The sequence below is a fragment of the Rhamphochromis sp. 'chilingali' genome (assembly GCF_963969265.1).
Source record: "Rhamphochromis sp. 'chilingali' genome assembly, chromosome: 14".
Classification (NCBI taxonomy): domain Eukaryota; kingdom Metazoa; phylum Chordata; class Actinopteri; order Cichliformes; family Cichlidae; genus Rhamphochromis; species Rhamphochromis sp. 'chilingali'.
In genome coordinates, this window is record NC_137941.1 from 27,197,303 (window position 1) to 27,220,478 (window position 23,176).

Here is a 23,176-nt window from a genome sequence, read left to right on the forward strand (position 1 = left end):
CTTACGAACGTCCCACGACACAGTTTAAACGGGCCACTTATTTAGTTATTTATTTATTTAACAGAATGACAGCCCGTCGTAATAACGCCAATGAGGGGGTAAAGGCGCGCGCGCAGTCTTTAGCGGACCAAACACCGCCAAAGTGTGCAAACTCACAAACAGACCACGCAAGACGTCTCACTGTTTTCCTTTCTCTGGAAAAACTCAAAGTAGAATGGGATGCGGAGCGATTCAAAACAAAGTCTCCACCAGTTTTGAACGTTACTAACCAGTTCCTCCCAGGCTGGGCTGCGGCTGTAAGGGTAGACATCTTCCATAGTCCCAGACCTCAGCGTTCGCTCCGGAGAGAAAAGAAACGAAATTAGGGAAGGAAGGTGGAGGAATTCACAACCTGCCTCGCGCTCACTGGCCTCGCTACGCCACTCATGTGCACACCGAACAGATTGGACTACACACTCGCCTCGTCCTCCCACCGCTCTCCTCTCCTCCTCCTGTCCGCTCCTTTCCTTCTCCTCCTCCTCCGCGACGTTCTCTCTCTTCTTTCAAGAACCGGGCTTATTGGCGTTACACGTGATAAATGTCAAAGCGATTTAAACTGCCGGGGCTCGTTCGGCACCGCTCGCTCGCGAGGGGGGGCGCGAATGTGTGTAATCCAACTGTGTGCACGTGTGAGCACAATTGTGAGGGTAGTTTCAATGACGTCATCTATAATCATTGCCGGTCCGGATTTAGTTAGCATAGATTTTTTTTCTCAGTGTTCTCAGATTTTCCCCCACTCTTCGTGTCATTTCAGTCCAGTAAAACCCACGCCCCTCCAGTTACTCTCTGGCAGCCCCGAACACTTCGTTTGACGTTAGTTTGATGATAATGTTGTAGGTTGCTTTATGGAAAGCATTGTTTAGTTTCATAGGAAGAATAAATATGTAACCTGGACCATACACACTACAGTGTTACAGAGGGAGTACCTACAACAACTCCAAGAGGAATTCCGAATATTTCGGATTTTTTTGAAAGCATTAAGCATTACTTACAAGTACAAAGGGTACATTATGTACTTTACCTAGAGGAAGGTCATAATTGTACTGAAGTAATGGTACAGATGCAGGGCTGGACTGGGACAAAAAATCGGCCCGGGCATTTTGACTCGAGACCGGCCCACCAGGTAAAAGAATAAAATAAAAACAAAATGCTGTTGTGACACTAATGTACAGTGTCTTGTTGGTATATATGTATGAATTCTATACATTTTACATCTGATAAAAACTTTGGTCGTAAGATTCAGATAATTATTTGTTAAAAGCTAGACATTTTAAATGAATATAAGAAAGTAAAGTATTTCTTTATGCCCACTTTTCCCTGTTAATGCCCTTCCTGGCCCCCTGGCAAAACTTTGCTAGACCCGCCCCTGCACAGTTACCAGCTGTCAGCTACGTAAAAAAGGATCCTGGTGTAAGTTGTCTCTCAGAAACAGTTTATAACTTCCCTTCAACTCATTCATGTCACCTAAAAGGTAAACTTGTTTCTCCATCACCTTTACAGCTCTGATGATTCAGTAAGGACATCTCCTGTTTTCATCTTCATGTTTCCCTCTCACCACATATCATGACCAGCAGCTTTTACAGCTGTGGCTCCAGCAAACATCAGCTGATACTAGAGAGTAATATTTAATAAATTCTAACAACAGCTGATCAAGGTTAAACGTGCTGCTGTTGTTTAGCGCAACCACTGCTGGTTTCCTGTTTCTGGCGCGAAGTGGGCAATAAACAAACAAGAGAGAAAAGCCAGTTTCGTGACTGAAGTAGCAACAGCAGAGAAAGGGAGAGAGAATGAGAGAAGTAGAGGCAGCTGACAGCCTAAAGACACAGAATAACTCGTAACTTGTGTCTTTTTTTCATTCTAGCTGAAGTACGGGACAGATCGCGTTCCTTTTCAGCCCAATACGAAACGCGGCCGACCCGGCGGCCACCACGGGTCCCTTCCTCCACTTTCCCTCATCCACCTGCTGGCCTCTGTGGAAGCTCCGCCATAGCCACCACCAAACATCAGAGTAAAACAATAAAAAACCCATCGGCCCACCAGGCAAATGCCCTGTATGCCCGATGGCCAGTCCAGCTACGTGCAGATGTGAACGATGGGCCATCATATAACATGCAGATATTTGTAGCTGTGGGTGTTTGCACTTTTAAAGCACTTTTAAGAAAGTTAATGTTTACTTTTAGAGAACGACTGGATGGCTAAGAGTATAATTTTAGCACTCACAGATCAGACAGTGAGTGGTTCCCATTACTCATCCAGCATGAGGAAGGACTGGTTGTTTGTGTATTTATTGATTTCTTTTTAAGTAACTGTGGTTTTTATGTATATTATGGTTTTATATTTTAAAAAAGATTTTATCATTTTTATTATGGTTTATATGTTGTGTTATTGTTCTTTTTAAAATATGGACGTAAAGATTGAATTGAATTGAATTGAATAATTCACATGGCGCTGGTGCCACCCTTGCCCTTCGCCACAGCTTCGGCCAGTGCTTTGCTTTGTAAATATAAAGAGGTGCTTTGGCTGTTTCCTTATCTCCCAAGGGGTTGCCATGTGTTTGATTTGGCACAGAAGGAGTGCACTAGCTTGAGACTCTCTGAGGCTGGGTTTCTATCTCCTCCCGGATCAATTTTGTTCTGTTATAATATTGTTATTGTTGTGTTTTCTGTAAAGTTTTGTTTCTAAATATGCTATATTGATAATCTAATTCTAGGCTTTCAAACATAAGGCCCAGGGGGCCAGAATTGGACAGCAAAGACTCCAATCCGTCCCATTTGTAGTCTATGGAAAATGTGAAGGAGGGGATAAATTTAGTACTTTCAACTGTATTTTGGTACATTTTAAAGTTTGTCCTCCTGATAAAGATCTTCTCCAAGCCATTCATACTACAGCACAGTGATGAAGAAAGAGAAAAAAAAAATAATTAAATGAGAGAAAAGTTCCTGTTTTTTCACTATCTACTTTAATGTTGTTTTATTTTTTTTAATACAATGCATCCACAGTAAAATAAATAAATTTAAAAAAGGACATTTCTGTGAGTTAACAAAAATGGTTGGGGATAATCTCGACAATGAACTTCCAGAACTTTCTATAATTTTTAGCAGCGATTTCTTAAAATTTACGTTTAGAGAATTGGAGGAGTTGCATGGTTAATCATGCAGGATTTACCACTTAACATCACCAATGTTAAATTGGTATTTACCTTGTTAGATGGTTCAGCATGTGTTTATTTGTTATGTCCACTTCTACTTTAAAAACTTGAATCCAAGAATGGATTTTATTTGAAGAGGGGACAGCAGAATCAGCAAATAAATGAATAGATTCAGATTAATAAAGCCACTAAAATTAGAATATATTGTAAAGAGTTATTTGGGCATAACATATTCCAAAAGACAAAAAAATGTTATTTTCAATAAACAATATTTGTAGCCTTCTTTATTAGCCAAAGCCAGTTGAAACAACCAGGTGCCAAATTAATAACCTAAAATATTACTAAACAAAACTATGCTTTTTTTAAACAACAGAATCTTAGTAATATTGCAAAAATTATCGGCGCGAACGGAACACTTTTCAATTAAAATGGTATTCCCACGGAAGACTTGTTTGTCGGACCATTTGGTCCTTCTGTTATTTATTTCCGACTCCGAAAAAATGAGCTGACGCTTGTTGTGAAATGGGAATAAGGCCGCGGGTCAGACCGTTTTAAAAGACAGCCTGCTAATTTTTTTCATTGTTAGGTTTTGTATGATAACGTAGACATTTTGAACATGCACTCCCAAATTTTATGTGGCGGCACAGCTGCGGCTGTTGCTGCAAGAAGGGTGCGGTATATTTTGGGTTGTGTCCTGGGAAGAGACGGCTGGATGTTCAGAACTCATGAGGTCAAACTTCTGAACACAGCCTCAGGTAACCGGCCTTTAAGTTGTAATGCCATTTCACTTGTTTCATTTCATTGTTTCATTTAAGTTGTAATGCCACGTATACAGCCAGTGAACAGGTGTTTTCAGTTTGTTTTCAGCTGGAAATAGGAACACATGTGTCTGGTGACAGCTAACTGGCTAAATAAATAGCTGTTGTCTAATGGGGCAGGAATCACACTGCGGTGGCTCCTTGGTAGCAAAAATACTGTTGAATATATAGTTTGTTCCACGTAGAGGAAAACGGTGTAAGCTCAGCATCTGAAGTGAGAAGTGATCTAGTGAGACAGTCGATGCATTTACCTTGCACTAGGTGAAAGGTTGGAACATGGTACTTAGCCACGTATAACACACGTGTTGCTCTTTAAACTGGAGCATGCTGAAATAACGGCAATACTTCTGTCACATTTAGTTCCAAACACCATTTTAAATGTATTGTTTTTTTTCCGGACACCTTTTAAAACCTGATTTACATCAAAATCTTAGTTAACGATGTATGCTAATTAAACCTGAAGCTGAAACTTGCATCTTAATATCAACCTTTTGTAATAGTTAATACAAATAACTCAATTTTATATTTACAGTGCTGTGCAAAAGTCCTGGGCTGCCGCTCATTTCTTTAGAAATTTGATAGGAAAATGGGAAAGGAAATTATACAGACAGTATTTAAGGCAAAACCAAAGTGTGTATGATCACCTTCATTCATTAGCCATAACTCTCTTGGGCAACTTTCATGTAAATTCTTTAAATAGTCTTCAGGAATAGTTCTCCAGGCTTCACGAAGGATACTTGAAAAATATGGCAAAAAAGAGAGAAAAAATAATTATATGCCTAGTTAATTTTCTGCTATTAAAGTTGATATCACTGAAAATAGGATATATGAAAACCAAATAAGATTTTGATTTCTATAATCATGTTTTAATTTATTTATTGATTGATTGACTGGAAGTCCCGACCATTGCTTTATTGATTCTCAGCAGAGCTGAGCAGAAGCAGCTTAATTCCATTCTGGGAGAGTAAATCTTAAGTTTGAGAGCAAACTTCAGGAAAGACAAATAATTATTAGATCATGCAAGAGTGTGAACTGTTGCCTGTCTCTATGTTCACCCTGAGATGCACCACAGATCTGTCCAGGGATTCGCACCAGGTTTTCTGGAACCTTACTACATTATTACCAACATAGGACAGTCTTGCCAGGGGGAGGGGGACAACACAGTGCACAACACTGATTCATACCCCTGAGTCAGCTGCCTTTTATATACTTGAAACTTATGCAAGTCAAAAGTTAAGTAAGTGAACAGTTTCCAAAAAGATTGTGACACTGTAAAATTTGAATAAAAACAGAATGCAGTGATTTGCAAATCTAATAAAACCATATTGTTAAACCGAAACTGTTTGAGAAGTGTTTTTTTTTTATATCTTTATTTTTTATTGTACCTTCATCAAAGACTAACACTAATGTGAATATAAAATCAACTCTACTGTTGTGATTATGACTTGACTTGTCTGTCAAAAACCATCTTGCATGCATTGGTCATCCTGTTCCTTTACAGGTGACACAGTGAAGATTGGTGAGATCACTTACAAACTCAAGCCACCCCAGAATCCAGAGCTTGTTCCTGTGAAACACAGTAGGTAATCTTCTGTGTGTATGTCACAACAAAGCCTATAGGTATGTCAGCATAAAACGTTTCCTTTTTGCTTTTTTTTTTTGGCCAGTTTCAGACTCCCTACCTCAGACGGTGGCTCAACACCTCCGATGGATTATGCAGAAAGACCTTTTGGGTCAGGATGTGTTCCTCATTGGCCCCCCAGGACCCCTGAGAAGATCCATAGCTATGCAGTACCTTGTGAGTCCTCCATGTTACACACTGAAACACTCAATATAAAAGAGGAGTATCTTTTTCTTTTTTTTCTTTAAACCACAGTTTTGATCATGTGATTAGGACTGAACCATGAACAAAAATTAAAAACTCCATTATTCTGATGTTTTTCCTGCTCACTTGTTGCTAAACAATCATTAAACATTACCGTGATATGGAAGATGGAACTGCGGTTCAGTATTGTAGATGCCATAGTTTTGGCTTTGGTTGCAAAGCGACTTGCAGATGTGGAGTAACTAAGCACTTGCTGATTTTCAGGGATCGTGGCTGAGCTTGACCGTGTGGCTTGCCTAAAGTAAATTCACTGACCTTTGTGGAAATGTGTACATGGCTCACAGTAACTCCCACACAGGTCTTATTCTAGTGCAGCATCCTTAGAACGATTATTTGTCAAAGTGGCAAAATTCAGAAAGTGCAGAAGTTCATACAGTCAAAAGTAGTGAAATGTAAATGCAGTTTTAAAACATTGCATAGCTTTAATAAGATAAATATAAAGTTGTATCATTCTAATAGTGCGATGGGAACTTTTATACAAATTCGGCACCAAAGTAAAGAGTAAATTGTGCTCTACCAGGTTTGTTCTAATAAACGATGGACTAGGAGTGTCTTTGCAGGATACGCATAGTAATTTGATTTATTTTTACAATTCTATCATATTATTTGGAATCAGATAAGCCAGAGAATATGCTTTTATCTTTTAACAAGCCAAACTTGTTCTCTTGCTCTTGACTAGGAGTTGACTAAACGGGAAGTGGAGTATGTCGCTTTGTCCAGGGACACCACAGAGACCGACCTCAAACAGAGGAGAGAGATTCGATCGGGGACGGCCTTCTACATAGACCAGGTAAGCTTATTTAATGGATTGTACACAGTCTAATATGCAGGCTTCGACATAAATCCACTTTACATCGACATTTGAATTATTTTTGATGAAAGCTGTAAAGTATAATATTGTGTTTTCTGAAATATTGTTTTATTTTAGTTGTGCATTATGCATCACAAAGCCAAATCAATTGCCACAACAGCTGGATGTATGCAGGGCCGTGCAGAGAGGTTTAAAGGGACAGGTGCTCAAAGTTAAAAAGGGGCACATTGAACCAGGCTGAATAACAACAACACACATTCATCAAGAATCTAATATGGGCAACAAGGCAAAGCAAACGTAGCCAATGCTTTACCTGATGGGTACAATGTTGCTGTTGAGGGGTTGCTGCTGATAGTGCTGGAGGGCAGGGCTGTGTTGATCTGAGACTGTAGACAGTAAAAAGTCCACAGGAGAGATGGTAGCTGATTAAACAAGTGTCATGAGATAATAACAAAATGCAAAGATTGGTGACAGCACTTGGAACCATAAGGCAACAAAAAACTGAGAAATAAACTAGACTGTGAATCACTCTTTGCTTTTCTTCTTCCTTCCATCCCATCATTTCATATATCACTCTCCACTTGCTGTCTATCTGAGAACAAGGCACAACTTGCTATTGCAATAAACTATAATCTAATTATCCACACCTAACAACTCTTGCACTTAATCTATAATAAAATGATGACAGAAAAATGTTATAGCACTGCCTTTAGTAGCCTCACACAGCTCCTACTGTTTCCTCCTCATGTCCTTACCAGGCATGTCTGGACAATATTATATCATGAGTAATATTTTTTTTTAAAATCCATCTAAATAAAACACACACATGCACGCACGCACAATGACATTTTAGACCTCCTTCAGAATACTGTATATACTATGGGCATCTTGGTGCTGATCCAGAATCCTTACATTATTATTTATTACTAGAGCTACAATAATAAAGCAATGAGTAGGGGGAAGTAATAAATATGAAATAATGTCATTATGATGATTCCATTTGTTTCACTATCCACTCTGTGCAGGGAGAAAGCTTATTACATTTTTAAACTGTAGAGATACAATAATCTTACTGCTGTAAAATCCAAATTTTGTCTTATTTAAAATATAAATCTAATATAATCTGCTTCTTAATGTATGTTCTTTAAAATACAGCGTGTGTTTTTAATATATTATAATTATAATAATGCATAATTATGTGGACATGCATATTAGATCGTTTTTTAGTGAAATATAATCCCTCCAGAAAGGCAGGAAAAGCCCGGAAACTTACTTTAAAACTAAATATGTTTCTAAATACTTTAAAACTAAATATGTTCCCTAAAACGGTGACAGAGCTACAGACCCATGACAGCCTTACACAGGTAGCCAGCAGCTATGACCAGCACTACTTGTGCAGTTAATAAAAGGACAGGTAATGTTTGTCGCGCTGTTGCACACACAGCACGCTCGTTTGTTTCAGTTCGTCAGTTGCAACAAGACAGCTTACCAACGTGTACGTAATAAGCTAATACTCCTGGGTGCTACACACTACAGTGTACGCTGTACACCTACTTACTGGTTTTGTCGCATCAGTCTGTGTCTCTGAGTTAACTTGTGTTTCTCCTACAGCTCCGGACCGCAAAAAATGCGCGTGCTCTTTGTGAGCTCGTTCCCGGCTCGTAACCAGCGCGTTCTGCCGTCAAGGGCAGTCATTGGTTAAATGTGATCATGTGACTGATGCAAGCCAGATCCTTTTATTTAGCAAAACTGTGATTAATAGTTAAATATTATTGTTGAGGGGCACAGACAGGACTCCGCACGCACACACACATTAAAATTTTTTTTAAATAATTTAAAAAAAAAAGTTGCCTCAACAAAAGGGCACTTTGGGCACCCATCAGGAAAGGGGCGGGTGCTCAAGCCCCTCTAGCCCCCCCCCTCTGCACGTGCCTGGATGTATGCTAGGTGCATGGCCTGTGTGCTAAATACAACTGAAAGATTTGGGATTGCTTTTTCTGCATTAATTACAATAATAAAAATGTACAGTCATGAGTTTCTGGCTATGTGTTTGTGTAATACGACAGAACCATTAAAACCACAGTTGAAGGCAAACACAGCTTGGAGTGTGAGTAGAACATTAACTGAGTGCACCTTGTCCTCGCATGAAACATAGTAACACAAAATGTTGCTTCACCACAGTTTTGCACTCTTCCAAATTTCATTCTCTTGCTTTCCATGCTCCTTTTTGATCGATCGAGGCTTTCGGCAAACATATGCCTCCATTCTGTGTGGACTCTGTAAGTTGAGTAACCATAGAAACCTATGAGGTGCCGTAAGGGACATTATTACTGAAACGCTCTCACACACACTACTGAAACGCTCTCACACACACTACTGAAACACTCTCACACACACTACTGAAACGCTCTCACACACACTACTGAAACGCTCTCACACACACTACTGAAACGCTCTCACACACACTACTGAAACGCTCTCACACACTACTGAAACGCTCTCACACACACTACTGAAATTTTAGCTCTCACACACACTACTGAAACGCTCTCACACACACTACTGAAATTTTAGCTCTCACACACACTACTGAAACGCTCTCACACACACTACTGAAACGCTCTCACACACACTACTGAAACGCTCTCACACACACTACTGAAATTTTAGCTCTCACACACACTACTGAAACGCTCTCACACACACTACTGAAATTTTAGCTCTCACACACACTACTGAAACGCTCTCACACACACAACTGAAATTTTAGCTCTCACACACACTACTGAAACGCTCTCACACACACTACTGAAATTTTAGCTCTCACACACACTACTGAAACGCTCTCACACACACTACTGAAATTTTAGCTCTCACACACACTACTGAAAAACCAAGGCATTTCAGTTGAACAGGAAGGCGTTTCAGTCGAACAGGAAGGCGTTTCAGTCGAACAGGAAGGCATTTCAGTTAAACAGGAAGGTGTTTCAGTCGAACAGGAAGGCATTTCAGTTAAACAGGAAGGCATTTCAGTTAAACAGGAAGGCATTTCAGTTAAACAGGAAGTTAATTCTTGACAAGGAAACTGAAGGAAAAAGTGTTAGATTTCAAACAAACCACTACACAGATGTCTACTCAGCAACCTGTTAGTTAGGGGTGGGTTTTTATAATCGATTTATTGATTAAAATCGATTCTGGCTTGGATAACGTGAAATCGATTCATTAAAATCCTGAATCGATTTTTTAATATAAATTTATTTTACCCGAAATGCCAGAATCTCTGGTGAAACCTCACAAAATTTCAACAACCACCAAACAGCTAAGACAGTAAATGAGAGCAGGTACAGGGCTTCTGCACAAAGACGTAAACACACAGCGCGGACCCGCGGATCAGAATCAGTGAGATGTCGCCTTTCTCTCACCCGACAGCACGGACACGGTCGGGGCTGAAAGCCGACAGCTCGCTGACTCTGATCTGTCGGCAGGTCCGCGCTTTGTTTTCACGCCGTTTTTGCGCCGATTCTAAAGCTGTTAGTTTGATCTCTCTCCAAACAATATTGACTGAACCAGCAGCAAAAGAAGATCCAAACTGCGCTTCACATAAACATCGTCATGAATTCCTTCACTGTTTTGCTTCCACCACGATAAAATCGCACGTCATGCACAGCCCTCTCTCTCTCTTTCTCTCTCTCTGTACTTCAAGAACAGTTTCCCGTCTAAAAATCTGTTTTCTGTATTATTCGCTTGCTTGTTATGCACAAGTCTACTGTTGTTTACAGCGCAGTCGGCCGCTGTTTTTTTTTTTGTTTCATTTTACATACTTCCGAAAAGAAAACCTAATTTCTGCCGTTCAATACTGAATAAATTTAAACTTTTTAAAATTATGCAAAATGCAAAACGTTAGCCGTGTCTCTAATAAAACCGCTGTAACGTCAGAGGTAACGTTCATATGTTGATTAATGGTTTTCTTTCGTTTTTGATGTACTGCAGAATATTTTTTATAAAATCCCAGGCCAGGAAAACCACCTTCATGTTTTTATGTGTTTTATCTTCAGCTACTTTGACACAAAGGCATCTGCTGTGATGCTCACACCTTTGATAAAGTCTTGCGTGTGTCAGCTTCCTTTTTTTAAATACAAAAATATGTAAATGTACTGATCTGAATTATAATATTTCTGACTGTCAAAATTCCCCATAATCAAATCGAATTGAATTGAATCGAATCGTGGAACAAATCGATTCTGGACCTTAGTGAGACAGCTGCATTACTTAACAATATATTAGCCTCAGCATAAGTCAAAATTTAGAATAGCGGGAGACGTGCATTATCCTGGTTATTTTTTTGGCATATGTGCTTTTTGTCTTTTTTTTAGCAAAGAAAAATATCTTAAAATCATCAAAAAAACCAGGGAGAGAAGGCTTAGCGTTCCTCCATTTAGCACAATGGATATGATATTTACTCAAAAGTATTGTTAAGATATTCATTGTGTGTACTCATGTTGTACAGTGTTTAACTGCATTATGGTTACTGTGGTTTAACAGAGACAGTATTTTAGTTGCCACCACAAGGAGGCACTGTTTCATTGTAAGAGCACGGATGCTGCGTTATCACGCCCCTAAGAAAAAAAAAAGTATACCACAACGAAAATGGCACTCATGAGAAAAGTTTTGCCGCATGTTGATGAGGAATAAAGTTCCCAAAAATATTAAGGACATTTTTGCCTCCGTCGTCATTTTCCTTCGAGTTGATCGCTGTCGATGCTGCAATACTCAACAAGTATGATGATGTTAATAATGTCTGAGACATCCAATGCTAGATGATCCATATAAAAAAAATTATGATGTAAGTCAAACAGTGGCACATCATTAATATTTAGGGAAATCCAATTTTTTAAGTTGCACCAAATACATTGTGTGATAGGGCATAGGAAAAAAAAAGATGTTCTAGGGTTTCATTTTCATCAGTACAAAAAGAACACTGATCCACCTCAAAGCCAAATCTCTTTTTTTAGAAATTCTGCCACAGTATTAGTTTTGTTTAAAGTGTGTTTCTTTAACTTTAGGTAGAATAGGCTATTTCATAAATTTTTAGTATGCTTTATCCAGTGTATATGAAATAACTAAATTAGAACCATGCCATGTAACCATTCTGTTGTAACTATGAAATATTTTGTCTTTGAAGAAACTACTAACAAATTTCTTATTGCATTTTTATCAAACAGCTGACATTGCCCTAGCAATAAATTTGGGAGCACTGATGAGAAATTATTGTATATCATAAAAATTTTAATCAAATGAAGCAGAGGCAGTGGGACCAGTTCACAAAATTTGTTATATTCTCTTTGAGAACAGTTTAGACAATATTTTTCTGAAAAGTCTGTGTAACTTAGAATGACACCGTTATCATCCAACAAATCTGTTATGAATATAATATTTTTGTTCAAACCAGTCACTCTTGAAAATAGATTTTTGATTAAGTGTTATTACCCTATTATTCCATAAGGTTGAATTATGGGGAGAAGTTGTGGGTAAATCTCATTTTCCCAAAAATGCAACGTCTGTTTTATAAAGTTTGATATCTTTATGGGGATTTTATTTGCCGCAAAATCACATTTCAAAATAAATTCTAATCCTGTATACTATTTTATTAAACAAGAATCATGGGATGTGGAGCTAAGTAGAGTCTGGCTGTGACAGACAAGATTTTAACCATTTAATTCTAAGGGTGCCAACCATAAATTCCAATTCTGGAGTTTTGATACCACCTTTATTGTATCCCTTCACAAGCTGAGATCTTTCTATGTAATGGGTTTTATTCCTCCACAAAAATTCGAACACATTTCTATTTATGGTTTTCATGGTATTTATCGTTTTTTTATTTTTATATTGTTTACGTGGCGCAAAAAAGGTTGGGGACTGCTGTACTAGCAGGTTGCTGAGTAGAAATCCTTGTAGTGTTTTGAAATATACCACTTTTTCCATCAGTTTCCTTGTCAGGAAACAACTTCCTGTTCAGCAGAAATGCCTCTGGTTTCAGTGGTGTGTGTGAGAGCGTTTCAGTAGTGTGTGTGAGAGCGTTTCAGTTGTGTGTGTGAGAGCGTTTCAGTTGTGTGTGTGAGAGCTAAAATTTCAGTTGTGTGTGTGTGAGAGCGTTTCAGTAGTGTGTGTGAGAGCGTTTCAGTTGTGTGTGTGAGAGCGTTTCAGTAGTGTGTGTGAGAGCTAAAATTTCAGTTGTGTGTGTGTGTGAGAGCGTTTCAGTAGTGTGTGTGAGAGCTAAAATTTCAGTTGTGTGTGTGTGTGAGAGCGTTTCAGTAGTGTGTGTGAGAGCGTTTCAGTAGTGTGTGTGAGAGCTAAAATTTCAGTAGTGTGTGTGAGAGCGTTTCAGTAGTGTGTGTGAGAGCTAAAATTTCAGTAGTGTGTGTGTGAGAGCTAAAATTTCAGTTGTGTGTGTGTGTGAGAGCGTTTCAGTAGTGTGTGTGAGAGCTAAATTTTCAGTTGTGTGTGTGTGAGAGCTAAAATTTCAGTTGTGTGTGTGTGTGAGAGCGTTTCAGTAGTGTGTGTGAGAGCGTTTCAGTAGTGTGTGTGAGAGCTAAATTTTCAGTTGTGTGTGTGTGAGAGCTAAAATTTCAGTTGTGTGTGTGTGTGAGAGCGTTTCAGTAGTGTGTGTGAGAGCGTTTCAGTAGTGTGTGAGAGCTAAAATTTCAGTAGTGTGTGTGAGAGCGTTTCAGTAATGTGTGTGAGAGCGTTTCAGTAGTGTGTGTGTGAGAGCGTTTCAGTAGTGTGTGTGTGAGAGCTAAAATTTCAGTAGTGTGTGTGAGAGCGTTTCAGTTGTGTGTGTGAGAGCTAAAATTTCAGTAGTGTGTGTGAGAGCGTTTCAGTAGTGTGTGTGTGAGAGCGTTTCAGTTGTGTGTGTGAGAGCTAAAATTTCAGTAGTGTGTGTGAGAGCGTTTCAGTAGTGTGTGTGAGAGCTAAAATTTCAGTAGTGTGTGTGAGAGCGTTTCAGTAGTGTGTGTGAGAGCTAAAATTTCAGTAGTGTGTGTGAGAGCTAAAATTTCAGTAGTGTGTGTGAGAGCGTTTCAGTAGTGTGTGTGAGAGCGTTTCAGTAGTGTGTGTGAGAGCGTTTCAGTAGTGTGTGTGAGAGCTAAAATTTCAGTTGTGTGTGTGTGTGAGAGCGTTTCAGTTGTGTGTGTGAGAGCTAAAATTTCAGTAGTGTGTGTGAGAGCTAAAATTTCAGTAGTGTGTGTGAGAGCGTTTCAGTAGTGTGTGTGAGAGCGTTTCAGTAGTGTGTGTGAGAGCGTTTCAGTAGTGTGTGTGAGAGCGTTTCAGTAGTGTGTGTGAGAGCGTTTCAGTTGTGTGTGTGAGAGCGTTTCAGTAATAATGTCCCTTACGGCACCTCATAGAAACCAGCAGTTCCTCATTATCCAGGCCAGTTTCTCTAAGGAGAACTTTGTGTTTTCCATCCATCTCCATTTATTGTCTCACAGCTACAGAAAAACGAATTATGAAATGGGAAGAAAAGCTAAGTCCAGTGTAAGGAAGAGGACTCCCTTACTGCATTTATTTATATTATATTATCTGTATAGCACTTTAGAGCACACCTTTCACTTTATTAAAAGCACCTTATCAAGCACTTTATTTAGCATTGCACTTTAAGCATGGATTTGCACACAAGAAGTTTAAATATTTATTGACTATTTATTGGGAATTCTAAAATCAGTTGGTAGCCTTATTTCAGATCCGGCACAGCTGCTCCTCATCAAGGAATGTGGTGGTTGTCTGTCAGGAGAGAAGAATGGTGATTGTGATCAAGGTTTACCAGTAAGGAAAACTAATGCAAGTGTGTGTGTGAAATCTAGGGATAAAAGTGGTGCAAATAGGTGTTTGTAAGATAATGATTACTCACCTTTCTTGCCTGTGTCCTCTTTAAGGTGTTTGGGCAAATGTTTCCCCGGGGGTCCAGACACCATTTAAAGGTTCCGGGAGAGACCATTGGTAAAGAGAGTGTGGTGAATCTTTTTGTGCTTGGGTTTCTGGGTTTTTATAATATTGGGTTTGGTGTAACATTAAAGTGTGAAATATTTATTAATATGTAAATGTGAAAATGTATTTATTTATTCTTATTGATATATTGTATACTGTGGTGGAAGGTTGGGATTTAAGAATTTACCTGAGAGTGGAATAATGGTTAAGTCTGTGACAGCTGAACATATTTAAGGCTGCCAGTCCTCATTAGAGGATGGATTTTTGTGCTGTGAAGAAGCTCGACAAGTTAATTGTTGTAAGGAGAGCTGTATAGCAAATAAATACTTTGTTCCACTACACTTGCCTTGGTCCATCTCACTGTGTTTCCAGCCGCTAAGGGCCGCACTGTTACATCCAGATTAGGCTGATCATTAAACTGTGGCATTGGGCTTCAAAGAGTCACAACTGATAATAAGCTGTGATAATTAACATTTAGTCAGTCATGTCATTATCCACGACTAATTAGCACATGGCTTCATCTGCGTAAAAAATAAATCAGTTGTGTAACAGTTCAGACATCAGCTCCATGGAAACGGGGAAGTTTTTCACGTTTTATTTTCAGCACATTTATTCCTTAAACTTTACTCAGAAAGCTGCTCTCCTGGAACAGACTAGCAGCTTATTAGGCTTTCTTATAATTAGACTGCAGCTGGAAGGGAGTCCACTTACTGTAGTGCTACTCCACTGTCTTCACTGCTCTTAGTGCTCTGAGAAAGTGGTTTTATGAATATGTATATGCATTGAGTTCCTTGTTAATGCATCAGGAGTAAACACATCAAAGAAGCAGCATTTCCTACACATGAGCAGTGTACTGAGCAGTTTTATGGTTTGATAAAGCGAGGCAGCTTGTTTGTGTTCCAGCACAAATCAGCCATTAGTGCCTTCACACTGCTGACGTGGTAGTTTTGTTCACCTCCAGCAGATTTTGTTAAGTTTATCATTTTGATGCTTGTGACTCCTTTTACTAAATTGAATGGCAGGGTTCCATCTATGTGACACAATGCAATTTCATTATAAAATGTTTGCCTGTGGCTCTTCCAGACCACTCCACTCATAGAGGGAAAATGTTTTAAGACATTTGATCAACTTACAAGAAAAAAATAATTAGAGAATGGGGCATCCAGTTAAGGGATACTTACAGAGCAGAAATTTAAAAAGATATTTTACCAGAAGGTCTCAATGTGAATGAAGTATAAACAGCTCTGTACACTCTAGTGATTTATGACCTCGGCTCTGTGAACTACCTGTGGAAAAAAATATCAAAATTATATAGGATTACAACAATTGTTATATGTGTGTGTATATATATCCCTGGACCATGGTTTAGACAATGAAAGTCATATTATAATCAGTGACTTGAAACTGGTGACAGAGACCAAACTTATCAGTAAAGGATTTACTCAGGGTGTAGACCGTGGGGAAAAAAGAGCTCTTATCCCATAACGTGACTTCTATAAAACCAGACTTGTTTTTTATTTTTCATAACCAAAGCAATCCAACATTCATGCGTACAATGTAGTCCAGATAAGAGGAATAGACTATTTTTAGATGTCACACACAACTGTAAGCAAATTTAAGAGGGAAAAGGTGCTTTGGTGTGCCACACTAAACAAACACTAGAAGCAATATTGACTGTTATCAGTAGCGTCTTCTGCATGAACTAAGCTTTTATTTGAGTCTGTCAGTAGAGAGATGACAGGAAATTAAGAGATTAAAACAGGTGTGACCTACAATAAAGATGTTTGGCTGGCCTCGACACCGGGCCGTTGTGGGCACCTTAATGTAGAAGGTACCAGGTTGACTATGTTATTATTAGCATGACCTCAGGCTAATACAGCTTAACTGTTTATTGGGCAGTTATAGAAATAGCATGCATCAGTGCACTCCTCCATATTTTACCAGTGCAGCTATGATTCCCCTTCCCCAAGCTTTAGCATTAATAGAATCCAGACGCCTTTGAAAAATAACTCATGAATTCGGAGCTTTGTACTCTCTGATGAGAGTAGAATCAGTTTCAACAGCCGTTGTAAATCTTACAACCTGGGTTTGTTTACCATGACAAAATGCCTAAATTACATATAACAACTGGGGCAAATGATTGGATTTGAGATACTAGGTACTTTATTAATATGTTCAATTTAAGTTTATTTTTCACATTTTATAATTGTCAACACAATGTACTGAAATAGGAAGTAGTCCCAACACACACTCTTCATTAGTTGAAATTAACAGCATTTAGTCATGTTGAGGGAATTTTCTTCCAGCATTGGTCCTTTTATATGACTGGATATGGAAGGGATGCTGAAGTCATGCTGAAATTTTTAACTGTTATCCATATGTCTATCCACCTATTTTCCTAGGTTTGCTATGAAGTAACTAGTACTCATAGCAAGAGGTTTCCTGGTTCAAACCCAGCGGCTGGCTGAGCTTTTCTGTGTGGAGTTTGCACGTTCTCCTTGTGCCTACTTGGGTTTCCTCTGGGTGCTCTAGCGCTCTCCCACAGTCCAAAGACATGAATGTTAGGTTAACTGGTGATTCTGAATCCTAGATGTGCATGTAATGTAGATAAATGGTCAAGTTCATAAAGGAAACTGCTATATTTTAGTGGCTACCAATCCGTAGCACAAAAGGCTGTTGGACAGGTCGCCAGTCCATCAAAGCTCCAACAGAGTTGTTGAAAATGCTGTAACTGTTTTATGAATATCTGCATATTCACTTGTATCACTGGTTCAGTGATAAACCAAACATGGACTCAAACCCTGGATTAGGGCTGCAACACTTCCCCGTAACTTAAGTAAGGTAGCATTGTATAGTCGGATCATCTGCTCTGTTAGAACATTAGAAAATCAGTTTTGAGAGTTTTCATGGAAAATCATTTAACCATAGACACAAACTGAAACTGGGAATAACCATTTGTGAAAAATATGCATGATCAAGTTGTTTGATTAAACAGTCTTCATCCCTTAATGACTTTAATAGTTTTGTTTCTATCAGTGCACATCTTTCCCTGGAACAAGAAAAGCTAGCCAACTCATCCAACTTCCTCTGCCTGAGGCTCATCTTCCTCCCACCTCTTTATCTAAATCAAAACATTGTCCATTGTTTCCATAGAAACAGCATTATTGATGTTAATAAATGGGGTGAAAGATTGCTTATTTGTGGGCTTTCCTACATTCAAACGTCCAGTGGAAAGGTTTTATGTTGTTGGGATGTTGTGGATTATGAGTCCTGTGCCATGTGTCTGGTGCAATAACACTGTGTACATATTATATTTTCCAACATTTGTTTTATGGACTGGAGATGTGTGGGTGCAAATTAGAGAGCTTTTCTCTTTGAGAATAGTTTTGTAGGAGGTGTGCGTTTGTGTGTTAACTAGAACATCCAAGTATTCCTCAGGGGTCTGTGCTGATTTGGAGCCCTATATTCAGGCTTAACGTGTCAGTCCCTGAGCTTAAGCTGTCCCTCCCCTCCCATCCTTCCACTTCATTTTCTATCTCTGGTTCTTGGTCTTTTTTCTTTTTTTTTCTTTTTTTCACCCTTCCTCCTTCATTCCAAGCATCACCCTACCCTCAAAGTATGCATGAAGGAGTCACATGGATGTAATCGCATGCTTGTTATATTTTTGACATTTCCCAGTCACCCTTCTTCATTTAGCTGGCTCTTATGTAAGGCAGCTTACCTCAAACCCAGTCTACAAATAAGTCTCTATTACAGTAATAAAAAGCCTTCCACCTCCACTGGAGCTGAATCTGAACCCAAACGTACAGCTGTGCTGAAATCATTTGACAGGATGCACTTTCTACACTTTCTAGGCAGAGTTACATGTTGGAAAAGTCTTTTTAAAGTACAAAATTTTTTCCAACACAAAAAATTAAACAAAAACAAAAAAACTTGCAATTAAATATCACATGTAGTTATAATTAAATATAAATATAATTCAAAGGTATCCACAAGAAAACTGGATTCTCTTATTTCCACTAGTTAAAGTTAAAGGGCTGGCCCCATGGGGGAAACAAAACTCACTGCTGTGGCTGAATTACCACAGAGTAAATAGAGGTTTGTTGTCAAATTAGAAGCCAAAAATCCGGAAATAATGGAAAACCTTTTTGTTCAGGACTCAAGCAGTCTAATTGATTTAATTTGAAAGGTTCTGGAACAAGAGCAGAGCCTGAAGACATCAGACTCTAAAAATCTGGTTTGTGGGACATTTAAAATTATTTTATTGGATATTATGTGACATTAAAAATATTATCTAGGGTTGATTTTTTAAAACTTTTTTTATATCATGCTAGGCCATTTATTAAAAAATCATTCAAATTTATTTTCAGCTTGAGTTGTGTTAAATTTGTTCTTTTTTAGGTTCTCAACCTACCATTAAAGCTTAAAATGGTTTTGGACCCTTGTTAACTGGAGTCTTGACCCATTTTGGTTTGTGGACTCTTGTTTTGAAAGTCTCAACTTAAGAGTTTGTGTTTGCCATCGCCATTCTGGTTTGTTTTATTGTTTTTTAAACTGATGTGACATGATGGGCATAGGTAGACCTGTCTGAGAAAATGAGCAGACTGCACACTTGTGTAGTAGCGACTTTTCAGTCACAAGCTCTGAAGGATTCCCTTCTTTGTAGTCTTTTCTTATTCAAAATACAGCGTACTATGAACATCATATTGCATTCATTAAGACTGGAAACTACTGACAATAAATCTATTAGGAAAATACTTACTGAGGTCATAAATCACTAGAGAAATTGCCACTAGGTAGTTGCCCTTTACTGGTCATTTCAAAGAATGCAGGTTTAATGAACTTGGACGTACCTGATGCTGCATCTAGCGTTTGTATACAGTCTATGTTGTGACCTGCAAACACATTGGGGAAAACATGCTTCTGTATGTGCATGAAGTAGGTAAATTAGGAACAGAAGCTTTTTGATTCATACACATAGCATTATGAAAAAAAATGAAACATCACATATAACACAAAGAGATGTTATAGGAAGTGATGTCTCTGTAGACTTTTAACTCTTTTTTTTCTTTTTTTTTAATAGTTCTAGCAACATTAATATTACACATTCACTGTTCTGTGACATTTCTAACATTTCTAAGTGGCTAAAAGCATTTGGTGGGATGTTTTCTTTTTTTCCGCATGGCTGGTGTCAGACATAGCACAAGGCCCCTCTGTGCTTCCCTGCCTCTCTCTTTCTCTCTCTCCTACTCTACATCCTGCGTCATTTACATTTCTAACAATTATCTGATTACAGCGTTGGTGCCGAAAATGGATCAAGAGTTAAATATAGAGCATCTGGTCCTCACTATAGTTTTATGGCTCTGCTTCCCACACAACCTGCCACGCATTTACATGTTAACCTAATTACATAGCCGCTCGCTCTGCGGTCCACCCAGACAGCTAAAGTTTCCTGCCTCTTGACGTCAGACGTGCTTTTTGATTTCTGCAGAAATGTGCGCAGACACATGCATTTGCACACACACTGTATAAACTTGAGATGTTTTATCCCACATTTGGTGGGAGAAAATAGAGGTTCTTAAAACAGCAGAGACTGGTTTGAAAGTTTCTGAGTAGCTTGGAGGACAAACACAGATGAGGACAACCTCAGGAAAAGCTTTATCGGAAGCTTATACTGTCTTATATAGAGTATGCACAATGAGGACTGGTGGAAGGTCAGATTCCCTGTCTGTACAAAAGCTTTTAGCCCAGAGATCAGAGGTCATCCTGTACAGTGGAGCGACAGATTTGACCTGAGGCAAAACTCATCATGTGTTGGAAGAGTTTACAACATCCTTCCCCTTCCTCTCCTATTATTTCTGAAGTATTGATTGACTTCATCGCTTTGTCTTGACTTTTAATGCTTTTTCCTAGTGTGCTGTAAGGGCCGCAATAAGAGGCCGAGTCCTGGTCCTGGAGGGGCTGGAGAAAGCTGAGAGGAACGTCCTGCCTGTTCTTAACAACCTGCTGGAGAATCGAGAGATGCAGCTGGAGGATGGCCGCTTCCTCATGTCAGCGGAGCGTTATGACAAGCTGCTGCAGGTCAGAGCAGCACACTCGCCTGCACAAGTCAAACACTTCCCACGGCTAATTTCTAAACTAGAACTTACACATGGGACTAATCTTTTTAGGTAACAACAGCTGAGGCATTAACTTTTTTTAACCCCTCAGCTGTAAAAGTTTGATGGGCTATTGTTGCCACGCTGGACGAATCCCTGGGCAGTGTGGGCACCCAAGTTTGTGAACATGATAATTCAAGATCAAGGCGACATACGATTTTCAAATTGACACTTAGGTGCATTCACTAAAAATGTCAGACACGTTCAAATATTGGTCATCTTAACTTCCAGGTCAAGGTGAAAATGCGATAACTCAAGAAGGATATTACCTCGGATTTTCACATTTCTAGCACAGGTTCATCTACTGGGAGCCTCAGGGGGCGCTGTTATTATTTTTTATAATGCTGGCTGTTGTTTATGGAGTCATGTCTATATGTAAATTCCCACTTAAGCAGTGAATTTCCACACTACTCCTACAGTGCTCTTGTTGTGTTTTGAGGGAAAAAAATGCTGTTGCTATAAATCCTGCTGCTGTGCGACATTCAGAGTCTGTACTTGTCACATGGAGCTTTGGAGCTGCAGCCTTTTGGATAAAAATAGCATTTAATATCAAATGTGTGAGATGAAAGAAAGTTATAGGCCATTTCTTACCTTGATGCATTTCAGGAGCACACCAAAGAAGAGCTGGACAGCTGGAAGATTGTCCGCGTAAGCGAGGACTTTCGGGTCATCGCGCTTGGTCTTCCTGTACCCAAGTACAAAGGCAATCCGCTGGATCCTCCTCTCCGCTCTCGCTTCCAGGCTAGAGACGTCTATTACCTACCATTCAAGGTCAATCCAGGAATTTATGGATTACTTAAAAGAAAGTAATCTGCAAGCTGAAAGCTTCAATAAGATCTGAAAGCTTCAATAAGATAAGAAAGGTGTGGCTGTGGGGGAGAAAGAGACGAACCGATACAAATTTTCCTTTTATGCACTCTGATAATAAACATAACACACTTTGTACAACATACTGAAATGTTATTATACTGAAGAAAATTAGCGATAATACTAGAGGATATATTAGTTTTGGATTTGTTCTGGAATTTAAGTATTGAGCTTTTGTTTTCTTTCTCTCTGGCCTCTCAGCCAACAGTGTTCTGCGGTAAATTTGTGAGACTTTGAGGATATTTAAGTCTTGTTTTCTTCTGTATATTTTCAGGACCAGTTGGAGTTGCTGTACTCAGCAGGACCAAATGTCGCTGCAGAAAGGTACATTTAGGTAGATGCATACTGAAGTGCGAGTATTCTTTGATGGTCTGTGTCTTCATGCAGTATTGTGTTGTTTCCTGTGTGTCAGAGTTTCCCAGCTGCTCTCACTAGCTACTACGCTATGCTCCCAGGAATCATCCAGCCTAGGCCTTCCTGACTTTCCTGTGGACAACCTGCTTCCTGTCCTTCATGTCCTGGTGAGACAGGAGCGAGATAGAAAAATGAAAGCCAAAAATTTAAAGGAGAATTTGTTTTAAAGTTACTAGTGCCTGTGTGACTTTTCTGTCCTTTTCCAGAACTCTTTCCCAATGCTATCCTCCCAGCAACTGCTCCATAGGCTTTATCCATATAACAGTATGTTGGGCAAGGACGGTCGCACTGCTGTTGAGGGTGTACTCAGTGTAAGTCAAGATGTGATGTTAAAGTGTCTGTATATGGTTTTACCTCAGGTGCATGCTTGATATAACCTGAACATCATATGGTTGATTGAAGGCATCAGTTTTGCTTTATATGCATTCTTTCACAGCGATTTGAGCTTCTGGATGGTCATCGTCAGCCAGCACCCACCACCATTTTGAGTGTGTCCACGGCAAAAGATGTAGAAGGCCATGCAGACATCACTTTACATGTAGTGGACAAAGACATCACCTTTCAGGTACCAGCAGTCTGGGTGTACACCATAGACTACATATAAAAGACAGACATAGCCAGCATGACATCGCCCACTGCTTTGTGAACTTTTATTTTGAAGCCTTGAATTTAGAGGTGTGGTAGTTGTCTTCTTGTTTATTGGACTGTAGCTTATCAGCTAACCAGCTTGGTTTGCAAGTTGGGATCATTGCAAAGACACAGATACCCAATTAGTATCACGATGTTAGAAATCAATGAAGGATATAATTTAATTCACTAATTAGACATAAACAAATCAAGTTGTATTTCTTCAAATAAGCATTTCAAAGATGCTCCAGAGGGACGAGCAGAACACATAAAGTCAAGCAACCTCTGTGGACAGCGCAATTATTACCCAACCTTTAGACCCCAAAAGACTGATTCTGGATGTAGCGTTTTCAGTGGGAGAAACGCTGCGTCATCATCCAAGTGACTTCTTCGGTCTCAGCTGACTGCAGGTTTCCCCAACTTTATAAA

At 39.2% G+C, this 23,176-nt stretch overlaps 2 protein-coding genes across 3 annotated transcripts in view; one reads left to right on the forward strand and one right to left on the reverse strand.

The window, feature by feature from the left end:
• The window catches only part of dgkh (diacylglycerol kinase, eta), a 93,555-nt gene extending 92,905 nt beyond the window's left edge, over window positions 1-650 (reverse strand). For both annotated transcript variants that reach the window (XM_080902175.1, XM_080902176.1), the window contains exon 1: window positions 270-650. Coding sequence is in view for 1 of the 2 variants with exons in the window: in XM_080902176.1 (XP_080758302.1) it covers window positions 270-317 (48 nt within the window). In the remaining variant the exon portion in view is untranslated. The remainder of the gene's footprint in view (window positions 1-269) is intronic.
• Window positions 651-3,671: 3,021 nt separating this feature from the next.
• The window catches only part of vwa8 (von Willebrand factor A domain containing 8), an 89,001-nt gene continuing 69,496 nt past the window's right edge, over window positions 3,672-23,176 (forward strand). Inside the window, exons 1-10 of the mRNA XM_080903307.1 lie at window positions 3,672-3,942; window positions 5,507-5,584; window positions 5,673-5,803; window positions 6,570-6,680; window positions 20,595-20,762; window positions 21,446-21,610; window positions 21,981-22,030; window positions 22,119-22,227; window positions 22,327-22,431; window positions 22,557-22,685. Coding sequence (XP_080759433.1) covers window positions 3,804-3,942; window positions 5,507-5,584; window positions 5,673-5,803; window positions 6,570-6,680; window positions 20,595-20,762; window positions 21,446-21,610; window positions 21,981-22,030; window positions 22,119-22,227; window positions 22,327-22,431; window positions 22,557-22,685 — 1,185 coding nt within the window. The 5' untranslated portion in view covers window positions 3,672-3,803. The remainder of the gene's footprint in view (window positions 3,943-5,506; window positions 5,585-5,672; window positions 5,804-6,569; window positions 6,681-20,594; window positions 20,763-21,445; window positions 21,611-21,980; window positions 22,031-22,118; window positions 22,228-22,326; window positions 22,432-22,556; window positions 22,686-23,176) is intronic.